The sequence below is a fragment of the Eupeodes corollae genome, chromosome 2 (assembly GCF_945859685.1).
Source record: "Eupeodes corollae chromosome 2, idEupCoro1.1, whole genome shotgun sequence".
Classification (NCBI taxonomy): domain Eukaryota; kingdom Metazoa; phylum Arthropoda; class Insecta; order Diptera; family Syrphidae; genus Eupeodes; species Eupeodes corollae.
In genome coordinates, this window is record NC_079148.1 from 11,458,130 (window position 1) to 11,476,347 (window position 18,218).

Here is an 18,218-nt window from a genome sequence, read left to right on the forward strand (position 1 = left end):
GCGCTCAGCTCTGGCAGGTGTAGCGGAGGGATCCAATGGCCTTTGACATCCTATTTAAAGCGCTTGGATAACTCGGATGATGTTTGCTTACTCTCTCATAGGATCATGCATCTCCATCAAATGACAACAAGTGTGGAGAGAGAAGCAAAAGCAAAACAAAAATGATCACCCTCGGAAACCTACCATCTTCTCAAGTAAATATTTTCTCGCAACCGGTGGAAAAAGTGGAGAGCTTTCAAAACCTTGGAAGTATCGTTTCCATCGAAGGTTTAAACAAAACGTTCGGTATTCTGTCAAAAATTTTAAGGAACAACTATATCAGCTTAAGAACAAGGCTACGAATCTGTGCTTCTTTATGGGTTCAGCACTTGGAAGGTTACTTTAGCCATTACAAGAAAGCTGCAAACCTTATTGAATATAATTATGTCTTCGTGATATCCTAAATATTTTCTGGCCGAACCATATATCAAATGAGGTCCTTAATAGAAGGACAGGACAGGAACCTATAGAATCTGTAATATGTACACGTAAGTGACAATGGATTAGTCATATGCTTCGAAGAAGTAACGACTACATTGTAGGCTCAGCAATGCAGTGGAATCCGCTTACACAAGAAGAAAGAAAAGCACATGGCGCATGACAGTCGAGGAGAAATCTGTGTCACTAGGTAAGAGCTGGAGGGAGCTGAAACACATCTCCGATGGCGCTTAGGCGTAGTAGCTGCCCTATGCTCCTTAAGGGGTTAACAACGCACTTAACATGTCTGAGGACTTAAGTAAAGTTAGTAGGTATTTTGTACACGGTTGCAGGATCTTCCAATATTGGCTGATTTTTCGCAAGCAAAATTAACCAATTTTCTATCAACCATGATGTTATCTGTCAAAAGTGACTCAAAAATTGGCAGCTAATCTTAAACCAACAAAACTTGAATGATTTGTATGTGCAGAAAGTTCAAGAGCAGGAAACAAAAATTAAAGTTTACAGAATTTAAAAGCTGTAAAAACGGAACGAAGTAAGAATTCACCGTCTGGCTAGGGACGAAAAAGTCGTAATACAAAAATGAAAGGTGAAACGGTTGGACGCATAAACATACTTAACAGTGACAATTATTTATAAGAATGTCAACGAATGTTAAGCTAAACCACCGCACAACCTTCAATTTTAACCTTTGCAAAATGAAAACAAATGCGACCCAAGGACGAGCGATATTGTCTTGATCTCCTGGAAAATCTTTAAGCCGATGCTCTTTCTAGAAACAAACTAATTGTCTAACAATAAATCTTTTTTTCAGAAGACAACAAATTGTCGGCAATTGACAGCAGATTTCTTAACAAAAAGTGTCTAATATTTGGATTAAGTGAACCACTCACATAAACAGACAATTTTTGCTTGATAGAAAATTGACAATATTCACCTTAATTGGATGCTATTGGAAGATATTTTACAATTCTACCATTATTGGAAGATATTCTAATCGTCTATACTTAGCTTTATTTTGTGTCACTCAAATAACAGCTGAGTTTGACAGATGTTAAATTCCAGCCCTAATAACTTGAAACTACAAAACGAATAAGCCTTAACATATTTTTAATCAAAATATGTGAACATTTCATTTATTTATAAGTAGTTTCATTTCATTATCGGGATTTTACAACAACCGCAGAACTGTCAGTGAAGAAAAACATGCAATTTAGTGTGACAACATTTCCAGAAATGTCATTGTCACTCATCATCAGAAAATTTTTATAATTCAATAGAAATTTTATATTTTGAAAGTCCGATATTTGGACAACTGTCTTCTGTCTTTTGACATTTGACACGTAAAAACTACACCATTATTAAAAATGGCACAATATAACTGAATTGTTGCTGTCAAAATTTGATACAAAAATTTGCTACGAAATATTTTTAGATCGTATTCTTTCTCCAATAGATTATCATAATACACAACCTTTAAAATATTCCCTTCGAACTTCTGATAGTGAAAAATGTAAGGAAAAATCCATCTCAATATGTATACAATGTCCTTCTTCTATTTTCCCTTTAAAAAAAACCAAATTAAGTCGCATCACGAAATTCTAAACAAAATTGTCTTTATCTAACTTTAAATCCACGGAAGTGCCTACATTTTGACAATCAAAGCAAAAAATATTGTTGTCTGTTCAAAGCATTCAAAACTCATCTCACCATTGTGTTGGAAACATTTCCTGAACATAAACAAAACCCCACCTGGGGTTGTAGACCTAATCTCAACGCTCTGTCTTTATCTCTTTATATGACGTGCCTTTAACTTACCTACAACTTACCCTAAGCTGTAAGGGATGTTTCACTAAATAAAAATAAGGAAAATAGACAAACCAGCGAAAACAACAAACAACAGTCCCGCGCACAATTAGCGTTAAGTTTTAAATGGGAGGGACTGAAAGAGAGAAGTAAAGCGAAGCCTACAATAACTGCTACAACTGCACCGTCTTAATTTTTGCATGTCTGGCCTGGCTATAGGACTTGCTTTCCATTTTTGTTCTTACCTGCTGTTTTGTTATATAAATAGGTTTGTTGAGAACTATCCACGTGACTGTCTCATGGCAGGCCGGAGCCGTCGTTGAACCATCATACGTCATGTAATGATCAGTGTCTGGAAGCAGCCCCCTAATCGATAGGCGTTTTATTATCACTTCATCGCCTCCAAATCGAATCCTTTCCAATTGATCGGTAAGCATTCGAAGTTCAGCATTTGACAGGTCACCAAGCTAAGAGTACGATTATATTTCAAAATGTTTTGAGATGCCAAATACAAAGAAAAAACCTACCTGTAGAAGAACCGCAACTCCAACAATTCCCTGAGCTCGATTAAGTGCTTCCGAGAAATTTGTATAAAGCTGAGAATTATAGCCAAATATTTGAATCTGAAACGAAAAATAAAAAAAAGGAGAATTGTAGTCAACCTTGTCTCAATTTTGAAGGCATCCATAATTGAAATGACAGTTTCTATGAATCAGAGATGGATTTCAGTATCAATCAATTGCACAATATTCAATGGAAATACATGCTCGACCTAGTAACAAGACTCATTTGTCATACCCTGGGTTGAGTTCAACGACAATTCATCAACTTCAATGTCTCCTGGTCCTATGGTTATACCTATTTATAGCTTTCAATCGGATATATCAAAGTCTAGTCATGCAGTTTTAATTGTCTCTCATTTTGAATTCGGCAGGATTCTCACGAAATAGGGATCAGAATTATACAACTTCCTAAATTGTTCTAGACTAGGCCAGCAATCAATTTTGTCAAAACAAAGCATTATTGTCAAAAGCCTCGGATATACGAAGTATACAAGTTGGATTTACGTGCTTTTGCAGATGATTTAGTTTCAGAAAATTCGTTACAAGGCTAATGGAGTTTGATGGGCTGCGGTAGGGCACAGGGATGTGTTAAAAAATAAATTAGTTTTATATGAAAATTTATATTTTATGGAATTTTAGTATTAAAATGTATTAAAAGTAGTAAATAGTAAGTAGTAAGTAGTAAATGTATTAAAAGTAGTAAATAGTAAGTAGTAAGTAGTAAGTAGTAAGTAGTAAGTAGTAAGTAGTAAGTAGTAAGTAGTAAGTAGTAAGTAGTAAGTAGTAAGTAGTAAGTATTAAGTAGTAAGTAGTAAGTAGTAAGTAGTAAGTAGTAAGTAGTAAGTAGTAAGTAGTAAGTAGTAAGTAGTAAGTAGTAAGTAGTAAGTAGTAAGTAGTAAGTAGTAAGTAGTAAGTAGTAAGTAGTAAGTAGTAAGTAGTAAGTAGTAAGTAGTAAGTAGTAAGTAGTAAGTAGTAAGTTGTAAGTAGTAAGTAGTAAGTAGTAAGTAGTAAGTAGTAAGTAGTAAGTAGTAAGTAGTAAGTAGTAAGTAGTAAGTAGTAAGTAGTAAGTAGTAAGTAGTAAGTAGTAAGTAGTAAGTAGTAAGTAGTAAGTAATAAGTAGTTAGTACTAAAAAAATGATTCGTTTGCACAACACTGTCTAATTTCAATGTACTTGTTCATATTATATGAAATATTGAAACCTCTCCAAGAGGAACAAAGTTATGTACAAGTCCTTTTCGTCATCACCGTCAGCGTCATCGTCCTCATCATCGTCGTCATCCTCGTACACTTGTAGTCGTAACAAATCGGTGCCAATTTGCTGGACAATTAATTTGTGTTTTGTCCTGAAATTTCCTCGTGTGAAGCTGTGTGTTATTTTGTTTCATTGTTTGTGTGACTTTGTTTGATTGTGCGTGATGTGTGAGTATCTCTGAGGAGCTGTAGTTAAATAGAGTGTGATACTATAGAAACACCAAGTACGTCTATCGTATGTACCTACCTCACAGCAGCTGCTGCTGGTGCTTCTGATTCTGATTCTGATTCTACTTCTGCCTATTCACCCGAGAGTGTTACAATATTGCTATTTGCTGCTGAAACATAAAGCCTTTAATCCTCTGCAAATACGAACATTGTTGTTTGCATTTGCTTCACGTTTCATCATTATGTAAAGCAAGGCAAGGCAAGTATAGGCAGATAATATAAGTTGTGTTTGATGATGAGAAGAGGTAAAGGTTATATAACTGTGGTATATTTCTATGGAGACGGCTCTGAAGCTGTTGTTAGCTCAAGTCTTAAATAGACTGTAGAATAATTGATTGGATTAGATGCAAATATGTTATGTTTAGGGATATTTTTTTTTGTGAAAGGATATAAGTGGCATATTCTTAAAACACCATGACCTATTTTTAATTCCAGCAAATAATTCTTTCGAAAACTAGTTAAATTTTTAAAAAATGTCCAATACTGACATCAATATGTGACTCTTATTCCAAAACGTATTCGTACAGACAACTTCCAAATGTCCTTCTTTGTCGTGGATAATAATAATGTACGTTCTCAAATACCTGAATTCCAAACTCCCAAAAGACTGATTGGAATAAGACAAATTTCTGGATGAGCGCCAATGAATTCTAAATGAGTGTACATTACTATGTCAAACTTCTTGATGACCAAAACCGTCTCTCGCTTATCGTCCTTTAGAATTTGACCTCATGATTAATTAAGTGGACACACAAAGCGAATTAATTTGTTCGGTTCCCTTCATTGAAAAGAAGGATAAATCGATTCCTGTCCTATATACCTCGCTCATATTGGCTATCGATTAGAAGTTAAGTTAAGGCTCCTTGATCCCGTTCGTATAGGATATTCGTCTATATGCAATACCATATCCTGGCGAGAAATGGAATTTCCAATTTGACATCTCCATCATGTTAAGTATGCATCAGATTCTGAGAATGGCTGAATATTCTTTTCAAAATACATATACATAAAAAGAGGAATGTTTTTTTTTTTGTTTATATACAAAGGACACAAATATCCAAAAGTCATGTACCTTTCATTGAGGCGTAAAATCCCAAACATATAAAAATACAAAAACAAGAAATTCAAAACATGGTTTATATTTTTCGTCCTTTTCTATCCGAAATTCTTTTCCATTTGAAATCAATAACACGACAAGAACAACAATTTATAGGTTTTGTTACATATGTATATGATGAACCCTTGACACTTACCTCAGCCGGAAACGTGTATCCTTCGACACTGTGCTCTGATCCAAATTGGTCATGCAGGCCGTAGTGTATGTGAATTTCATGGAATCGATATCGATAGGATAAAGGCCCACCCGTGATGTTAACTGGAATTTGGGAACCATCGTAATTCGCAACAGTTTCGTTGCCCGCTGTAAAGATGACACTATGTCCGGTGTTTGATATTAAACCACTTATCTGTAAATTGAAAGGTTTACATAAATGGAAATTGTTAGAAACCATCAGAAACAGGAAGGATTGCCACCATCAATCAAGATGAGGATTTATTTAAATAATAATTAATAATATTGTTGTGCAAGTTTTATACTAACCCTATGTTTATCGACGTGTAAAGGCCTCAAATTCGGATCGAAGAGTAAACGTTGGGGTTCGAGGTTAACTGGAGATTGTCGGCGTCCTTTATTGCAGAGTGACCATTCTGGATTTATAAGACCCCAAAATGCTGGACCTGAAACAAACAAATTTACAACAATCTTTTTCGGTAGGCGATGTAAATTTAAACAATAAAACGAAAACGTAGGAACATTTGTAGAATCAATAAAATAAAATATACGGATACGCCTAAGTGTATTATCTCAAGGCACTATGTGAGCATAAAGAAAAGCAGAGAAGCTTTGAAGGGATTTGTCGGGCACATTGGGAAAGAGTTTCACATTCGAGTAGTATGGCTAAGGAACAAATCTCTGTAATTGATAGTACGACCAAGGGTTTGAGAGCAAACTGAATTGTCTTCCTGGAGGTGTGAGTATATCGGTTGAAGAATCTTAAGAAATTTACACTAGCCCGAAACTACAAAGATGAGAGTGTTTTGAGGTAAGTACCACTCAAAAATTGGTAAGTTTTGTTTTAACGACAGTTAGAAGCATTGACTCTTTGACGCATTAAATTGTGCTCCCTTATCTTTTCAATGTTGAAGTTTTACTAACTTATCATATATTTCCTCCGAGCAGGAGGTTGAGGAAGGTTGTAAATCTTAAAACGAATTTGAAATCCTGAGGAATATGTAGCTGCATTTGCTTCGGAATCTTTTACAAAATTTGAGAGATGTTTAGCAGAAAGATTATCTCATCTTCCGATTTTAGTATTGAATTTTGTGCCTGGGTTTTTTTAGACCCTTGGCTGCTTTCTATAAAAAGTAATCTTGAAGCCTGAACAAAATTGAAAAAAGCATTAAAGGAGCATACCATATGCAAATCCACAGTCAAAGAAAAATTGAATAAAGAGAAACTTGGTTTGAAAAGAAATGCATGAAGGCAAAAAGCCTTTATAACGCTTGGCTGAGTCGATATAGGAAGTCTAATTGAAGTTTTTCAAGAGTATAATCAGAATAAATATAAACTTCTCTGCCGAAAAAAGAAAAAAAACTATTCGGAAGCCCAAGCACATCAGGTGTAAGGTTAGGTAAGGTTAAAGTGGCTGTTGGTTGGGAAGTCCAACACACTTAGACCAAAGTATGGTCCGTTGTGATACCACATGGATCAGTTCATCGAACCACAAATAATGTTAGAATTTTTTAGATCGCCTTTATCGTTGAAGTAGTAGTCTCCAAGGTGGATTCTACGGCTTTGTAATAAGGCAGGAGATGTGCACGAAAGATGAGAGATTGTCTACTCGTCCTCCTCGTCCATGCAACTCCTACAAAAATCATTTGCAGGGGTTCGAAGTCGAATAGCATTCCTTCCATCAAGCAGTGCCCAGTCAGGACACCAATAACGTAGCTAATGTGCTGGTGGTGGTGTTATGATATCTTGCTTTAGCATGAGTTTACATGTAGCTAAGGGGATACCTATGCTAGCATTGTGAGCCAGCAGAGGTAAAGTTGGTCAGCTTTGCAATTTCCTGAAATGTATCTATGGCCCAGCAGCCAGAGAAGGTGAATGTTGAACTGTGTAACCATCTTCGTAAGAGATGATCGAAAATTTAGGGCTGTTAGTGAGTTAGTGGAGACAGTTTCTAGGGACTTTAACGCAGCTTGGCTATCCAAGAAGATGCGTATATCATTAGTTGATATACAACCCCATCCTCCGTTTTCGATCCGTCTGTATAAAAGTTTATAGGATCATCGTTCAAAAATGATGTATTCTTCCTAGAAGACCTGGGAGGTATAGTCACTTTGAAGCTATCGTTATTAAACTAGGGATGAGGTATGGTGTAGTCATATTACTGTTTATAGTTCTGAACGAGTTCAAAATAGTAGTGTGGCCAATTCCATTATTGATCCACATAGAGGAGGCTGGTAGCCGTATGGCTGTATTAGCTTGATATATTAACAATGGCCTTTTTACAGAAGAACAGGGCTACTGTGGCCTTATTTATTCTATCTTGAATATTAGGTTTAAGGTGTAACAAGTCGTCTGAGCTTTAAAACCTGGTCTGAATACTTAATGGAACAAAATTTACTATTAGTCCGCGACTTAATTCAAATAAAATGCAAATATATTTCAAGCAGTTAGTCATTTTCCGAATTCATTAGAAGGGAAGCACTGAAGTTCCGGAAAACTCAATCATTTAAATGAATGTTACTTGGCTTCAGAACGGGCTACACCACAGTAGATCACATTTTAGTATACGAGGAAAAAGAAACAAATTACATTTTTCGTTGAGCTGCTTTCGACACCGTGGTTTAGTTTGGTACAGGATTGCAAGATGTATACAAGACTACCAAAGCATCAGTGCAGAATAGCCAATGCTTATCTGGGTGGTTTCAAACGAAATCAGGAGCTAGGTAGGGCTGTGCACTCGGTCCAAGTTTGTTTTGCACTCTTCCTTGAAGACAAAGTCAAAGTATTACCAGCAGGAATCAAGTACGCAGGCGTTAACATTAAAGCTCTTTTTTTCGATGACGAAATTGTCCTGCTCACTTATATTCCGCAGTCTCTTCAGCTAATATTAAATAAGCTTGTTGAATTTTGTGAAAGATGAAACCAAGTGGTAAATTTTAAAAATCCAAAGATCGTGCGCACTGACAATGGTAAAAGAGTAGAGTTGGTGGAAGAATCTACGATTCTGCTTTACCAAGAACTTGAGCATGGAAAAACATCTTACTGACCAACTTGTTAAGCCGAAAACAGCTATAAACGTAGCTTGGAAGCAATGCTATAAGAATAGGGAAATTACGTATGCCAATAAGTTAAGGGGATTCGAAGCTGTATCGGAACCTGTTATGTTTTATGCGGCATGATCATGTTGAAAACAGGTTTATCGCCTTCATTCATAAAAACGATCAAGCTGCAGGTCGATTAAATCCTTAAAGCTCTTGATATGCCAAGTTATCGTCTTTCAAAGAAAGTAGTTCTTTAAACAATCCAATCCCGATGTAGATGGTTTAAAGACTGGATAGAACTAGCCGATCAGGTGGATGTTGACCTAAACTATATTAACCTTGTCTCATGGAAACCAAGTTTATATCACTTAATAGCTCTGGATGAAGCCTAAAGAGAAGCCAAAAGCTCACTGCACCGTATGATTTACAGTAGACTACGATCTCCGGGAAAGAAACTACTTCTTCGAAAAGTATATTATCGAATAAATTGTGTGTATGTTCCGGCTAAAAGGAGAACTCCACAATTTGAACTACATTCCTCACCGCGAGGGCTTACCTATTTTTGAAATCTGTGGAACTTCAAAAAACGTGAGGATGTTTTCCATTTTTGTAGACGATACGCTATATTGAGTGAAATAAGAACGCTTTCCCTAAGCAGCGCCTTTCTTTCAAGGTCACAAAGTTATATGCATATTGCAAACAAACCATTAAGTCTAGAGATCAAATTTTACATGAAGCGTTTTAATCTAAAATTGCAAAAAAATAACACCATCGTGAAATATTAAATACCAAATTCTACAGAAATGGTTAAACAAAAATCATATTCAGCGACTGTAAAGTCATACCACCTGCAAAACGCAGACCAGCTTAAATATGCTTTCTTAAAAAGCTGAGACACGATATGAGCAAGTGTCAAGGCCACACTCCGAAAGCTAAAAATCAAATAAGTTCGTTATTTTCTAAAAGTTTTGTCTAATTTTAAAATAAAACACCTTTTACATTTTAACTAAAAACTACATTTTAACAACTTTCCGTATAGTTTTGACTTTAAGGATCTTTTGCATGTTTTCTAAATTCGGTTGAACATATCCATCACATCACGTTTCGTTTTCACCTTCCATCATCATTTCCAATTTCCAAAAGTTATCCAGTTCAAATATTACCTGCTTTTCATCCAAAAACTACAAAACTTACAAATTTCCAAAAAAAGAGAAGAAAAAATCCTTTTTAGATTTCCAGAAATTCAAAAGTAAACTTTTATCGAAGATAAACTACTGATATGACACGTGCAACTAACCAACTTCACCACCCTCCCAAATAGTTACAAACAAAGTTTCCGGTGTTCTTTACTACAAAGAATCATAATCGAAGAATTGTAGCCCTCCCATCACTCGACCCCAATTACCAACTATTTGTATCCTGACATAACCCCACCTCTCTGATATCCTTCGAGAATCTATAAAACAATAATTGGATTGAAGCCTTCAACAAAATAGTTGCCCCATTTAAATCAAAAAGGATGTGCTTTGTGGGAAGAGAGAAAGGAGGAGGATTTGATAGTTGACAACACATAATCACTCTTAGATACATGATAAAAGTCATTAGAGAAGAGTGGGGGTGTATATGGTACTACGTCATACCATTCCCTCGATTATCCTTAAAAATGCACTTAAGCGTGTTGTTGCAATAGTTCATGCTATCATGACTCCTACAACACTCATTCATTGTATCAAGAAACAACACTCAGCATAAAAAGATACTTATTCCCTCCTATTCCTTCTTCACCTCCCCTCTTCTTTATTCTATGTCCATGTATAGCACAGACAAAGTAGTGGATGCTGTGCTACTCTGAGGTAGGTAGCTCAGTGTTTTTTTTTGTCTACTCTAAAAATGTTATGCTTCCATACACAAAGGTCCTTGAATAGTGCCTCTACTTTAACGTCGTCGTCGTCGGCATCTTCTTCTATGGAATATCCTTGTAGGTACTATAGGAACATCTCAGCAGGGCAATAACAAACGACCCTCCATACTCCTCCTTCCAAAGAGAGATAGATTGTGTGCAAAAGGGTGTGTATGGCTAATCGCAAAAGGTGGAACACTGGAACTGTTTTTTGGTGCACTTCCTTCCTCAAACGACCGACCGAAGCGAGAGGCAGACAAACCAAAAGACGCAAAAGAAGAAGAAGACGAAGCAGCAGCATCAGAGGAAGATCAGTATAAGGCTAAGGGTACAAAGAAAAGAAGAAGAACAGAAAAAAAAATCAAATTTCATTCCTTAGGTGGATCTGGGAAAGATTATTTCTCAACGCTGCCGTTCGTTACCGCCGCCGACGTCTCCGCTGTTTCAAGCGTCTCCACTGCCGCCACACCGCTGCTGCTTCTCACAACAACGAAAACCTTCTTTATATTTATTTTTGTGTTTCTTTTTTTAGTTTATTTATTTGTATCCTTTCTTCGAAGAATAATTTTGTGTATTTCTTTCGGAAGACAAGTGAGCGATTTATTTAACACTCGTGTGCACAAGGACTCGCACAAGAACTTTTCTACCACCTATAGATATAAGTATCTACCCTACATATATACCGTCGAATAAAGGAGTTATATATTAGGGGTATCTGTAGTATCTAGACTCACCTGATATTCCATCGTAGGTCCACCACTCTTCCCAGCTTACGGCAAACAAGACTGTAAATAGAAAATTGAGGAATAAAAAAACAAATAGAATTTAAGTGTTTAGGAATTTGTATTTTTTCGGTTTCATTAAAGAATTTCATTGGAATGTTATAGAGCTCCTCTGGATGGTTAATTATTTCTGATAATATTAAGAGGAAGAAATCGATATTTTATCTTAGATGTACTTTAAAGACTTTCAAACTAAATTAATAGGTTTTAATATTAAGTTTAAGTTTTTTGAAGTTTTAAAAGATTTTTGCGAAACAAAATCTTAGAACATATTAAAAATATTAAAACATTGGAGATGGGAAAAAATAAAACATAGAATTTTATATTTTACTGTCTTTGCTGCATCTTTGCACTGCATACCCTACTCTATCTATAAACAATTCTTGATAATCTTAGCAAACAAATACCTACTAGCTCTGGCATTTACCTCAAAGCTTTATCGCAGTGGGATAACAACAATATTGGCCACTCCGAAATCCTTAAGTATTTAGAATCACTTCAAAGCACTAGCACACTACATCATCTCCTTACTGCAATTCGATAGAAACTCCAGATTTCTATACCTTGCAGATCTTCTTGGAAAAAGAGAGCATTCTTGGAAGACAAGTAAATTTACTTTCATACAGATAGATCAAAAAAAAGAGGTTGGTAGAGACATGGATTCTGAACTGCTTAAAATAAGTACATCATTTGGCCATTGTAGCGTGTTCCACTTTTGGCGATGAAAGCCGTTTTGCCCTGGCTTAAAGAAAACGCGATATCAACATCTGATATCCGTATTTTCTGAGATAGTTAAACCACTGTCAAATCTCTGCCTCTATAAACACTATATCATTCCATAATTTTCCATCATGTCTTATTAAGATGGCACAACAGTTTATTATTCAACTTCGATCAATGCTGGGCCATTTTAACGGTAGGTTAAGGAACTTGCCACTTATATCGTTTGTGAAGTTCTTTAATTTATTCTTCTTTCCAAAGCCGAAAAAATTTCACTTTTTCCCACCATTTATAATGGACAGCGAATTGCCAATAAATTCGTGTTCGGGAGCAGAAAGTAAAGGAACGCCACGCAGGAAATGACAGGGGTTAACGCTAGTAAGCTATTAGGATTTTTTTACATAGGTGATATTGGTTGAGAATTTAAACATGCTATTATACGATTATGATTCAAAAGCACTAAAGTACCCTTTATATGATTATATTTAAACACAGTTCGGGCGTTAGGAACAAAAGGGAAGGATTTAAAAGGAGATACTGGTGCAAATCGGTCTTAAAGTTTTGAACTTCAAAATGGGAGGGAAAAACAGAGTTGGCGAAAGCATTAAACATTCTCGTTGTGCGATTTAAGAAAGAATCTCTATTCTTGACAATACGCCCGAAATTGAGCTCAAGTTTAAGGGGTGGAATACAACTTTCTGTTTCGACAGAACATTTTTTGTAAAAATATCAATAAAACAACGAAAGGCATGAAACATTGTGGCGGTGTTCTAGCAATGTAAATGTTTCGATTATCGTTCTGTCGCCTCTTATTTTTAAAGCCATTTTTTGAATTCTTGAAAATTCTTCAAACTTTAGCTTACTATTTTCGAGAACTGTTTTGAAATGAATTTTAAAGCTCTTGACACAAGCTTTCCACAAGCCTCCCATGTGTGGAGATCCAGAATAAAGTTCCATTTAAACCTCTGGATACTAAAATTATCAGAAACTTGCTTTGGAGTTGATGCCGTGATCTGAAAAAAGTTCATTGCAAGGCCATTCCTAGCCACAAATCTCGAAAATGCAGCCAAGAAAGCTTTATTAAATAGGTCACTCACTGCTTCGGTGTGGTTAGCCTTGGTCGAGAAGCGTTCAAAGACACAAGAATATCCACGTTATTGTAATTCGGCAATTTTGTCCACTAAAGCTTTTCATATCAAATGGACCAGCGAAATCGATGCCTGTGTATGTAAACGGAGGCAAAAAGGTACACAGTTCAGTAGGCAGTGCTGCCATTATATGCATTTGTTTCTTATTAAGTGTCCTTCATTTCAGAACCAGTTCACAATCGACTAAAGTTACCGTTTCATTCAATAAGCTCTCAAATATGTGGTATTAATTCAGCGTATGCTGCTACAGCTCAAAAATTGCACGCGCTCACTTCTCAAGGAAGAAAATCCGTCTAAGCCAATAACCGGACAAGCTACGTTTTAAAACATTTGATCAATCATTTATCAGTTTCATCTTTCCAACTTACAGATTTAGGTTCTCTTGAAGGTTTAAAACTTGCAGACCCAACGTTTAATAAGTCATTGCAAGTTGATTTCTTAATAGGCGCTGATCGTTATCCTGAAATTTTACGCCCAGGACTTATTTTTATTTCAACTTCACTCATAGGTCAGAACACCCTTTTTGGTTGGATGTTGTCAGGCCCTCTTCCACACCATTTCCATACCTTTTGATCCGACTGAATGTAATATTTCATTTGACATGAATAAATTTTGGGAGTTTTTAAGGCCATTCCAGGAAATTGTAAGTCAGATGAACTAGGCAGGAATGGTACAGTGCAATCCATTCTACTACGTTTGGCTCATGCTGGCATACCAATCGCTACATGTAAACTATTTTAAGCCCCTATAAAGAAGGAAAACATCTGGTCTACACTAGATTTAAGGAAATCAAGGTGCTTGGTATCTCTAAGCAGATAGCATTTAAGCTCGATAATCGATGTCATAACCGGGAACTGTCTAAAAGGAAAGCACACCACGCGACTAGGCGTATTCTCAAATGACTTTTGCAGAAGCTGTTTCAACGAGGAAGAGGAGGAAACAGTTCTTCACCTCGTCTGCACATGCCTTGCTCTAGCTCAAAAACGCAAGACTTTGATAGGAGAATTCTTATATATATCGATCCAAACGATCTCAATCACATTAATTTAATTAGTCTTTAACATTTAGTCAGTTACTCGAAGTGGTTTTATTGAGCTTAGAAGCAAGCCTCAAGATTCATGTGGTACCACAATTGGCAACTAAACTAGCTTAAGTATGTCCTACTCCATCACGGACACCCACTTTAACCTAATCTAATCTTATAAGTTTAGAATTCTAGAAAGTTAAATTATTCCCTAACGGAGATGTAACTGGTTTCGAATGTTTTCAGACAAACAAAGAAATCCAAGGATTTTATGCTTTAGCATCAAGGAAAAAACAGGGGATTCCCGGCGGTTCTAATTTGAAGAGAGAAGACATGAAAACCAACTGGTAAGAAGAACAAAATAAAACCATGAGCAGTGTAAAGTTGAGGAGATCCGTTGATTTTTTAGCAAAAAACAAGTAAGGAATTTCGTAAGAGGAGTAAAAAGAAAAATTTAGGATTCAACACCCTTTGTGGAGCCTACTACAGGCGTAACTTTTTAAGTACGCCAAAGATAATTTTATTAAAGCTTACACAGGCTCCCGGAAATTACGCTAGAAGAAACTACGCCAGAATTTTTTTTTGGAAAAAACGCCAGAAAATTCTTCATACAAAATTCTGGCTTTTTTTCCTAGGAAAAAATCCCAAATTTCAGGCCTTTTTTCCTAAAAATTTTCTGGCGTTTTTTCCATAAACAGAAATGGAAAAAAGGCAAACAAAAATATTCGCAAAAAAAGCAAGAAATAAAATTTCTGGCGTTTTTTCCTTTATTTATTGTTTAGTTGCTTTCGCGAATTCATCATTGACACTTGACGTTGTGAAAAAAAACATGCAACGTTGTGTTGTTGCGGTGCAGACATTAGAAAATATGCTCGGAGTGCTCAAGCAGTTGCAGATTCAAACGAAAATTACAAATGTTAATGCTGCCGGGAAATCGTAGCAGACACTTTTCAAGTTTACATTTAGTAAAAATATTTTGATCTTTTATATTTTTTTAAATAAATTGTTACAAATAAAAAAAATTATTGAAAACTTTAGTAATTTTTTGCGTGGCTGCCACGGCGTAACCGCGCCAGGCCGCGCCGCATCCTTAACGCCATGGCCATGCGCACCGGGCCGGTTAGCCGCGCTGCGCCACGTCCGCAACGCCTTTGCCGCGCCGCGGGTGCATGTCAGGGGCTGTTTTTTCCTGTTGTGAGAAAATGTCACCAATATTGACCAAGTAGCGACTTTTAAAATGCAAAACATTTTCTGGTTTTTTTCCAAATTGATGTTAGGAAATTAGGCCACAATATATCAATTGGTTTTCTGACCTAATTTCCATTTTGGTTTCTGTTTTTTTTCCCATTTCTATCTGGCACAATTCCCAATGTTTCTGGCTTATTTTCAACAAAAAAATCTGCTTCTTTTTCCAATTTGAAGCAAAAAACATTTTCTGTCGTTTTTTGCAAAAAAAATTCTGGCGTAGTTTCCGGGAATAAAGTTGGATGATTAGAACTACAGCACTTAATTCCCAATCCATAAAAAGGGTTATTATCTCCTTTACTCCAATTCCATACGTATTAGCATTTTAAAAATCTGACGAAGTGTATTATGTGAAAGTCTGAAATCATTCGAAAAAAATTAACCACCGACCAAATCTTCAATTTACTTTAAATGCTGGAGAAAAGTGAAGAATAAAATAACATCACCTATTCATTGATTTCAAAGAAGCCTGTGAAAGTGTCTACAATGACAAACTTCATACGGTGCCATATCGAGTTTTGATTTCCTTGGAAGCTAATACGTTTTATCTAAATGATGATGATGAATTTCACTTCCCCATCAAAATTGGAAGAAACCGAACAGATACCTTCTAAACCACCAGAGGCTTGCAACAAGACTACTACCTATAATTTATTTGTTCCAAAATTGTTCTTAAGGAAATGGTGCACTTTATGGGGAAAACCATTTGAGCAGGTTCTTTTCCAGTATCGATTCTGAATCGGTCTTGAGGACAAAACGACGAGCGTCCTATCGCAGACTTTGTCAGAACGTGACCATTTATGAGTATAACTTCGAGGTTGACAAAAAAAAAATCATATTTCTAGACAATGCAGTTAACTCTTAAAATAAAATAAGGTTTTTTCTTGAAAATTCAATTTTAAGTGTATTTTAAATGATTATAGAAAATATCATAAACATTTAAATTTGTGTAGTTGATCACCTTAAAAATTTTAAAAAGAACAATCTTTTGAACTTCGTTGTCATTGTCCACAAAATTTAAATCAATCAAGAGATTTTAAAAATCTCGATTTTTTGAGGCTCAGTACTATTTCAGCATTTTCAGATTTCTTGTTCCTAAAAATTAATCAAAATAAAATGAACTCTTATTTTTGAAAAGCTTTTTATGAACCTCCTGATTTGTTGTCTTCATTTGTAGCGCTGTGCTATAAGTGATCCTGCACATAAAGAAGTCTAAAACTTGAGTATAACTCACTTTTCGACAGTATTCCGAGAAAAGTTTTGAAATTACTGTTGAAAAAAAACTTCATCGACTTATTAACGCCACTTAAACCTCGTCGTAACGTTTTTTGGGTTTCAAGATTTTTTTATTAATATTTTAAAGGGCAATGTTTTTATTGATAAAGCCAGTTGTTTTCCTCTCTTTAAAAAGTTTAATCGTATTATTCGTGGTTCTAGGATTGCCCGTAATTTTTCTATGTGTCCAAATTCCACCGTATTGTTATAAACAGAGATTCTTTACTCAGAATGGTTTCTTATTCTTTGCCTTTCAAGTCCTTTGAACGTGTTCTGAATTAAAAAAAAAAATCTTTTTAACTAATATTTTTTTGTAAACCAGGCTGTCATTTAAAATTCAAAATGCAATCAGAAATTTAAGTATAAGCTTATTTGTGTCGATTTATTTGTGAGTCAAATCTATCTAGTAGTATTTTGGGCAGCATTTTGTAAATGAGAGCTTGTCGATTGACGGTATCAAATGTAGCTTTTTAGTCGATAAAGCAAGCATACATATTCTTTTTCTTTTGGATACAATTGTTAGCAATACTCGATAATGTAAAAATATAGTCAACCGTTGAAAAACCCTCACGAAAACCAGCTTGGAACATACTTAAGCGATTGTTTGATTCTACCCAATTGATAAATCTTTTGTATAGGATTCTAGCAAATACTTTTCTAATGGAATTTAATATTGAAATGCCTTTTTAATCAAAAAATCATATGAAACGAAGCATGCAAATCACAAGAAGCTGCCTTGTTGTAAGTATGCTGGAATTCGAGTAACCATCACTTACAACTACGGATCTATCATAAAATTCATTTTCATCTGAAAATTAATTTGAAAAAAAAAATTAAACATTTAATATTGGCCTTTTAAGAATTCTTGTTCAACATGGGCCATATTCTATTTGTTGGAAAAGCTGCTCAATCATAAAGCTTAAATCAAAATTTACATTGAATTTGAAGTATTAAAATACTCGTTCTTAAGTTAGTTTTTTAAAACTCTCTTTTCTTTAGTCTATTAAAATTTTTGTTATATTTTAGGATTGTTTTGTATGTTCTTTAAATTCTGATCAAATACTGAAAAAAAGGAAAAGTAAACAAAATCGTATGTTTCTTAAAATTTTATTGCTAGAAAAATGAATAATTTGTTTTAATTTTGTTCTTAAACGTTTCATAGGTGAACCATTTTTATATAATATTGTTTTTACTTTAATTTTTAATTGAATTACATAATTTATGAATTACCAATTCAGTCTATAAGGTAAGGTAGTTATATACAAGACAAATAAACAACTTATTATATGACATTATTAATTATTATCGATTACAATGACCGCAACAAACCCATCAATAACAAGCCCCTGGTAATTTCGGATAAGGTCCTTTGTATTCCAATCAGCCCGTATAATTGCACCATTCAATTCTTTTTCCTCTGACTCAAATATACCGCACCATATAAACACCATCCATTCATCAATCCT

At 35.2% G+C, this 18,218-nt stretch overlaps 1 protein-coding gene across 1 annotated transcript in view; it reads right to left on the bottom strand.

The window, feature by feature from the left end:
• LOC129947749 (carbonic anhydrase-related protein 10) overlaps positions 1–18,218 on the bottom strand; it is an 89,903-nt gene that overhangs the window by 20,287 nt on the left and 51,398 nt on the right. The window contains exons 3-7 of the mRNA XM_056058430.1: positions 11,293–11,343; positions 5,927–6,063; positions 5,580–5,792; positions 2,811–2,906; positions 2,529–2,750 (exon numbers count right to left, since the gene is read on the bottom strand). Of these exons, the coding sequence (XP_055914405.1) occupies positions 2,529–2,750; positions 2,811–2,906; positions 5,580–5,792; positions 5,927–6,063; positions 11,293–11,343 (719 nt within the window). The remainder of the gene's footprint in view (positions 1–2,528; positions 2,751–2,810; positions 2,907–5,579; positions 5,793–5,926; positions 6,064–11,292; positions 11,344–18,218) is intronic.